At 30.3% G+C, this 8,811-nt stretch overlaps 1 protein-coding gene across 1 annotated transcript; it reads left to right on the plus strand.

The window, feature by feature from the left end:
• Positions 1–1,227: 1,227 nt before the first annotated feature.
• On the plus strand, positions 1,228–2,514 carry LOC134257764 (fibrinogen-like protein A). Its single transcript, XM_062740357.1, has 3 exons — positions 1,228–1,309; positions 1,639–1,800; positions 2,267–2,514. Exons 1-3 carry the CDS (start codon positions 1,228–1,230, stop codon positions 2,512–2,514), a joined length of 492 nt encoding a protein of 163 aa, XP_062596341.1.
• The last annotated feature ends 6,297 nt before the right edge of the window (positions 2,515–8,811 follow it).

An 8,811-nucleotide genomic window follows, 5' to 3' on the forward strand; every position in this document is an offset into this window, starting at 1 on the left:
TTTTCTAACGATTTTTCTATTTTTTGCCCAATAGTTTAGGTTTATTTCTTTATATTCGCTGTAAAAATTGCACTGAAATAATAAGTATTGTAGATTTTTCCGAGACTGTTGATTTTCAAGTTGTTGTTGTCTTTCTGACCTCCAAATTAATTGGGGTCCTCTTTAGGCCCTATGGATTTATGATATAAATGAACAATGCAAATATTCATAGCAAAACCTCGAACGTTTCTCGGGATATCGCACGTTTACGGACGTACAGAATATATGAATTTATGACCTTGATGTTTGAACTTTTAAATTCAAGCTCAATAGCTTAGGTTTCTTAGTTAGGTTATTGTGTAAAATTTAACTGCAAAAACTCAGAGGTTTTTTGAGATATCAAGTGGAAACGAAAATGTTACACTCAAATAGAACTACAGATAAACGCACAGAGGGACGGTTAATGCACAAATAAATTTTCAACATGTATAAATATCATGATGAAATAAGATTTACTATTTAATAATATACAGAAACAGTTGTGTGAAGGAGATTTGACACACCCCTGTAGATGTCCTGAAAATCGTGGAGGAGAGAGATGTAATTTAAAATTTGGTAAGATTCTACAAGTCGTATTAATTTTCCATTGTTTTTTTATATTTATTAGAAACTAAGTGATACCTTATAAAAATTAATTGTGTTGATTAAAGGTTGCAGTGGAAATTTGATTTCTCCATCAACATCTTCATATGAATAGTCGATAACGTTAACAAATGGTAAAACTTGCAATCTGTTTTGCGATATGACAACTGATGGAGGCCGATGGATTGTAGGAAAAATATTTTTTTAACATTTGCTTAATTCTTTAATTTCTTTCTTGAAATGATCTATACTTTGAAAAATCTTTTAATAACTGTCATAGCTATACATGATTATTTAAGAATAACTTGAATGTAAATGAAATGAATGCAGTTTGAGAAAACTCGGAATGATAATTTGGAAAACTCAGATTTTCAAATCGGAAGATAGTATAATGGAAACAAAGTACACCTCCTTCTTTTAATGTATGCAGCAATGTAGAAGTAGAACATTATATTTCAAAATAAAAATATATGAAAATTTTTGATATCAGTAATTTGGTTAAATTTCTGTTTCAACTTGATCGTATTAGATGCAATATAAATGATTATATGATATTCAAATTAATATGCTTTGCTAACATTCAAATGACAGGTCTTTCAAAAGCGTATGGATGGCAGTGTCGATTTTTACAGAAACTGGAATGAGTACTCCGATGGATTTGGGACTATGGATACAGAATTCTATTTAGGTATACATAGGGAATTTAAAATGAGTTTTAAAACATTAGATATATATTTTGTACAGTAATAATGTTAAGACATTTTATCGGGATACGCTACCACTAGAAAAACTCGTGTATTCAATTAATAAAATAAATAAGCATTTTAATGATGAAGCACTAACTTTCATAAATTAATCTCATTTTGAGCCGATTTTCCATCTTCCGCTGAAGTTTTATCTATATATTTATTTTATTAGTCTATTCATTTATTTAGGTGTATTTATCGATTTTGCTAAAAAAAAAACATGTATATGTAATTGTTTTCAAATCTAATTAATATGTCAATTATATCACAGGTAATCAAGCTCTATATGAGATAAGTGGAGACAGAAATTTTGAGCTCAGAATCGAATTGACAGACCAAACAGGAGAATACCGTTATGCCAAGTACTCCGACTCGGTTGGAAGTCCTGAATCTTTATATACTTTGTACATCACAGGATATACTGGAAATGCTTGTAAGTTCATAGATTATACACATTCATGTCATTCATGAAGATTTTAAAATTTTAAGTTTAGGTGATATTTATAATAGCATTATGCTCACAGAGAAGGATGATTTCAAAGCAATTTACATGTATCTTTGTTGATTGATCTGCATTTCTCCAGTAAAAAAAAAAAAAAGAAATTCTCTTTTATTTCGATGTGATGAAGTCCTGCTACAGATGTAAATTAGTCAGGCTTTCATTTTTCGATATCATGGAAAAGTGTATATTTTTCTTTAAACTGAGTGTACTTGTGACTTAGAATAACATTTGTTTATTGTATTTAAAGGAAAGATAATGTTTCAGAACATCTTTACAATGCCATATAGAATAATCTCTTTAATTCATTTAATTAGTATAAATTTAATTCTTTACAATTTAGCAATGATTAACTTTGATAAGGGACATTTCTTTATTTTTGCACTTCTTTATTATTCAGCTGACAGCTTAGGTGCTCATAATGGATATAACTTTTCTACATATGACATGGATAATGATATCGCAAAGGATTATGATTGTGCTACGTTGTGGCGTAGTGGTTGGTGGCATGTGTATTGTGGGCTCAGCAATCTGAACGGGTTGTATGGAAGTGTTGGATATCAAGGATTAACGTGGCACTACTGGAATAATACATTTTCTCATGTTATGAGCTCAACACGAATGATGATGAGGCTAAAGGAATATTGAGCATTTCTTCATAGATAATGTTTATTCTAGAGCACTTCTGTAATTTCTTTAAATTCATGTACTCTCCACATAAAATTACTCAATAAAAATATTTGCAACATATGTGCGAGATAGTTCTAAAGTTTAAGAAATACAGCGCCGTCTACTTTCTCTCGAATCACTTGCTTCTTTTTTAATGATCATATGAAATTTTGATAGATCATGGCAAATTCAGTGCGTGAGAATACAGTTGAACTACGTGCTATTAACGTAAAAGTGACAGATCATGCGTAACTTAGTTCCTGGTAACAATGATACAAAACAATAAAGTACTTTTTAACTCGTGCTTCTTCAAATATCAGACTCGGGGGACAAGTCCCCTCGTCTGATATCTGAAGATGCACGAGTTAAAAGGTACTCTATATATTACATATACACTGTTATATCTAGTACAATTTAGAACGATTTGTGATTATCGAGTTTAATAAAAAATACATATTTTATCTGTATCAATCAAATTATTTTTTGAAACATTCCCTTAAGTGAAAAGTCCGATGCCAGTTGTCGGATGTCTTTAAAAAAATAAGTAAAAATGTCCCATTGGTTTTTTTGTTGATAGCAAATATTTCATAATAGAGGAATTTCAATAACTTTGTAAAGTTAATATTTAGATAGTTCTTTGGTCTTTATAATGACTTTGTTTGTAAAGACAACCTGTAGTTTGGATAATTCGTTTGACGATTATGTTTTGTACCAGTTGTTAGAAAAATTATTTTTACAGCAAAATTTAATTACCTATTATTCCTTCTACATTATTACATCATAAGGCAAACAGAGGGCGTGGCGCTTAAAACCTGGTTACACAACTGAAATTCCAGACGTCACGTGTCTAATGCTCTGGTCACAAATTTGTTTTGTGAAAAAAATTGAGATCGATGACATTTTCTTATTTTCATTGCTTTTAATAAAGTACCACCGACTAGCCGAAATTAATGGATATGTTTGTGATGTCTTAAGGAAAATAAAGAATTTTTTCTGGATAATCAACTTTTATCAAAATACACGAGACTCTGGTGAGCGCTGCAGTCTTCTTGTTAATCAACTAATTTAAAAAGTCGGAATATCCTAGAAATTGGGCATCTAAAAAGAAATGGCAATACAAGCCTATGCACTGAAAATGCAGTAAATGACAATTATATTTTTCCCCCTGGTTATTGCATTCAGTCATGGAGAATACTTAGAGTCTCATTTCGAATTTGTTGGCCATTCCCCACTCCAGTCGCTGCTGATTTTGCTAGTAAGGAAGTGACAATCAGTCACTGCTTTTCCTCGTGTATACAGAACAGCAACTGTTATTCCTTCGACTTCTGTTATAATAGCATTACTGAAACTTGCTACATGTACGAAAGGAACAGCACAAATGTCATTGGGGCAGATGGTGGGCCATGCAGACGCTATAAACTGGTGAGATTAAATTGCATTTAACTGACTGGACATTATATATATATTATATCATATCATTATCATCATTATCATATCATACAATTATCTCAGTTCAATCTGTGCATTAATCATATTGGAGGAAGGACAGAAGAATTAAAATAGATGGCATAAAATGTTTTGACATTTATCCCCTTCATTCAGTATAAAATATAAGGTCTTGATTGTATATTTTCAGAAGATATTTGCATACCGTATATGTGGATATCTTAGCGAGACGCAATTCTTAAAAAATGGTATTTTATTTTTAGTGAGATATAATTTTAGCGATTTTAAAATACTCTCACATTAGAACATATTACAAATAAAACTCAATTAATTTTTTGCGATATCAGCACCCTCGCTGATTATGCCAAAATTAAATCACTCACTTAGGATAAGACGACAAGTTCCTTAATAAATTAATTTATGTACATCTCCAATGCAAATTCATTTTGACATAATAACTAATTTGTGGAACTTCTCGTTCATTAACATTTTCGTGTACTGTCGTGAACCCACTCACACTTATTGTACTATCGCAGTATTTCAAGAAAACGCCTTCACTCTCCATTCTCATAAACAACAAGACATTTAGGTATGTTGCACTTTGCCAGTATATAATGTGACTTTAATTATAGAAAATACTTGTAATTACTTATGTAATAATTGATCATAAAATCCATAAAATTATTAATAAACAACTTATTATCTGTGTCAAAAATTCAAAAAGAATGAAACCGAATTATGAATATGATTAATATGTAAACCGTGATTACATAATATATGTCGTAATTGATAACACAATATATCAAACGTTCTTATGGTATGAAATCGCCATGTACTTGATTAAATTTATACTTTAAATTAAATTTAATCAAGTTCAGACCCCAATTCCTTAATAAATTAATATAATTTTTCCCAAGAATTTGTCAAAAAATTATTGACACTCTAACAAGTTTCCTTACAAAAAAAAGTTAAGGTACCTTTATTAGTTACCAGGCATTTGTGCAATATACCTGATGTTGGTGTTTCCTGTACATGTATTTTCCTTTTGGAAACCTTTTGAATTGCCAATATTAACAATTTTTGGTGTGATTATATATAATCATTTTAAAAAACAGTCAAAAAATTATTAGAGAATGACAATAATGAATTAAACTATTTTAAATAGTTAGAAAAGAAATAAAACAGATATTTGAGTAATTTGTAGTTAGACAAATAAGTAGACGATGTAGAAGTTGATGACACTTTTCTATTCACCATCTTGTTCACATTTTCATATCGTAGCTATAATCTTTAAAAGATTGGCTACATTTATTTTTACCTGTTTTATTACAAAAACCCTTTTAAATTTTGACTAAAATAGCAATGTTTAATACAATAAAAAGCTTTCCAGAAGAGACGCATAAACAAGGTAGCCTAATCTGAATCGATTTAATAAATCCTTAATTTATTCATACCATCTAATTGGTTTTATACCTTTAGGTTTGGTTTCGTTTTTGGTTTATATATTTTTATATACATCCAGAAATCTTATCAATAGTTTATTGTATTTTCATAGTTTTCAAAAGGATATCATTCGAATATTTGTATATGGAAAATAATCATTCGATTTTACTTTGCAAAATTAATTAGATACAGTTGTGCGAGAAAGAATTTACACAACCTTGCCGATGCCCTGAAAATCTCGGAGGAGAAAGATGTGAATACAAATATGGTACGATTTTAATTTTTAGTCTAGTTTTCAAATATAAAACATTATAAACACACCCACTAAAAAAACACTTTATTTTAAAAAATAATATTATGTCTATTAAAGATTGCAGTGGAAACCTTGTACAACTGACGACATCTTCATATTCATTTTTTAAAACGTTTTCAAATACTATTTTGTGACATGGTAACGGAAGGTGGCAGTTGGATAGTAAGTACATCTTTCTCCTTTTTTTCTGGTGATAAAGTGACGTGAATACTCAGTTGTTATTTTATACGTATATTACTCTTTTCACTACTTATCTAAAATCTATTTTAATTCATATATCATTCGATGTATACCATTTGCCAATTTAGCAAATGGTATACATCCAAACAAATATAACATGAATTGAAATGAATTGGAAAAAAGAACCTCATTTAGCATAATATCTATATAATTAACGAAAGGTTTAATTTGCAAACAAGGCCATTGTATTGATCCAAGAATTTTTGAATTATCGACTTCAGTTGACATTTCTGATACTTTTGTAAAATCTATTTCTTTGTCAGTAGACCGTTATGTATCAAGATTAACTGTGTGCAGAACAATCTCTTGTTTATCGCATCAGTTGAGAGATGTTAACACCATGTATGGGTGATGATGTTATATTGTTAAATACATAAAAGAAAATGCAGACTTACCATAAATGTCTAAGCCATCACGTTTATAAAAAAAAAGTTTAGTTGGTACTTTTTATCAATGTCTTGAGTGTATACTATCATGAAAGTACGAGGGTTGTCCCGAAAAGTCGTAGACAGGGAACATAGTTTATTTTCTCTTTACTAAATGATATTTCTTTTCTTGACATAGCAAAAAGTAGCATTTTATGATCATGCGTTTCAAGTTTCATGACAATACCACGTTTAATAAGAAAACTATGAAAAAACAAGCTAATTCAGAGTATTGGTGTCCACCGCTTAGGGAAAAGTAAACTATGCGCAGTTCGGGGGTCGGGGGGGGGGGGGGGGTCGGATCCCCTTGACTGAATTTGTAGACTTATTAAATATATACTGAAACAAATAAAATATGCTAATGGATATAAAGGTTTTATTGATTATTCTTTATTATGTGTGTAGAAGATTTTTTTATATGGAATATTTATCACACTGTAATGATGATTTTATGAGTTTGTACAAGCCAGACCTCATAAACTGTTCATTTCACATGCTGAATACTATCATTTAGTAAAAAAAAAAGTATTTCGATAAAAAAAATTGGATCATCTGGGATGCGAACCCTGGCCCTCTCACATGTGAAGCGAGAGATATACCACTAGACCACGGATCCGCTTAATCATGGTGAAAATTATATATACAAACATTAAGTCTGATACATGCATATATTCACATTTGATATATTGTCAAAATTTTACACAATGCATGTGTCTACTTTAACCTTTATTAAACAGTTCTAATAGATGTATAAGAATATAAAGTCCGCCGAGAACCTGTTTTATACGTAATAACTCTCCTTCATGCCCCTGTGCTAAAAATAGCGACATATAATACAATAAATAATAACAAAACAAACGGGGCGGAACACTTTGAGAGGGGTGAGAGAGGTCCTAGGGACTTTTGGTATAAAATTACATTGCAAAAGGTCAAAATCCTCTTGAAATATCGCCCGAAAACGATAGTGTTACACACAAACAGAATGTAAACATTTATGACCTTGAACTTTGACCTTTTGACCTCAAAATCAATAAGGATCTTTCTTAAGCCACAAGGAGTTGTTAGGTAAAATTTCATTGGAAAAGTTCAAAGGGTTCTCGAGATATCGCGCGGAAACGAAAGTTTTATAACAGACACTACTGAATTAAATATCCCCTTAGATTCCAAAAAATCCCCTGTTGTCCCCCTGTCAGTCCCTGACATTTTCCTGTCTCTCCCTGACTTTCTCCTATAATCACCTGTCGTTGTCCCTGCTCTCCCTGTCCAGTCCCTGTCGTCCCCTGTCGTTTCCCTGCCTTCCCTGTCTACTCCCTGTCGTCCCCTGACATTATCTGATCTCCCTGTCCAGTCCCTGTCGTCCCCTGTCGTTGTCCCTGCCTTCCCTGTCTACTTCCTGTCGTCCCCTGACATTTATTTTGGCCAAGAAAAGGAGTTTAAAATATATTTTTGTTGCATTTAAGAGTGAAAAATGATAAAGTCTTGAAAACTTTAAGTATTTTTTTTTAAAATACAGACTTAATTAAAAGTTAACACATTTTTAAATGCCTTAACTAAATACCTATTATTTAGTTTCCACAACTTGTATCAATGTGATTTTTTTAGTTTGGTAGCATTTCGGGGGGAGAATTGCATCGATTCTAAAGAAGAAATAGATTACAAAATTATTGCATCTTGTGATGCTAGACGGCATATACATTGTACTTTATGAACCTTTTATATATATTTATAAACTTTTTTCATTTTTATTTGACCTACTTTGAAACATCTTTGGGCGTAATAACTGTCTTTGTAAAAGAACTAGATTTAAACATTTAGGAATACATTATCAAATCTATGTATGGGATTTTTTTCCAAAAGAATTTAAATGAATAAAAAATAATTGAAAGGAATGATATGTAAATGCATTAATAAAATAAATGTCTAAGAAATAAATAAAAATCATTAAATAAACTATTTATCTTTTTTATTCATTTATTTTCTTGTGTGAATAAATCTACAAATAGACTGAATTAAGATTGAATGGATAAAAAAAATAGATAAATAAATAAATAATGAGAATTATATAAATTTATTCATTTATTTGTTTATTTCTTAATTTATCACTTATTTATATACCCAAAATTTGATTTATTAACTTTATTTTATTTATTTGCTGAAATATGCTACAAAGTATTTTATTAACATATTAAAACGACTTTTTATTTTTTTAAGTCCATGATAGATATCAAAATAATCGTCTCAATATGTACAATATTAATCTGTCAATTAGATTTTTGATACATTGATTTGATTAAAAAAATCGGTTTTCAGAACCCTAACACGGTTCTGAAAGAACATCAAAGCCATTGATGTTTACCAGTAATTAACTCGGGGTACACAGTCATGACACCTATTGTCTTTTTCACTGAC

Source organism: Saccostrea cucullata, unplaced genomic scaffold, assembly GCF_032062105.1.
Source record: "Saccostrea cucullata isolate Sc308-1 unplaced genomic scaffold, CSIRO_AGI_Scuc_v1 ctg15578, whole genome shotgun sequence".
In the NCBI taxonomy this organism is placed as follows: domain Eukaryota; kingdom Metazoa; phylum Mollusca; class Bivalvia; order Ostreida; family Ostreidae; genus Saccostrea; species Saccostrea cuccullata.

Excerpts from the sequence above, each read along its gene's own strand:
- LOC134257764 (XM_062740357.1), top strand. The coding sequence starts at position 1,228 with ATGGATGGCAGTGTCGATTTTTACAGAAACTGGAATGAGTACTCCGAT. Across the intron at positions 1,310-1,638 it reads GGATACAGAATTCTATTTAG|GTAATCAAGCTCTATATGAG; the intron begins GTATACATAGGG and ends ATTATATCACAG. Across the intron at positions 1,801-2,266 it reads AGGATATACTGGAAATGCTT|CTGACAGCTTAGGTGCTCAT; the intron begins GTAAGTTCATAG and ends TTTATTATTCAG.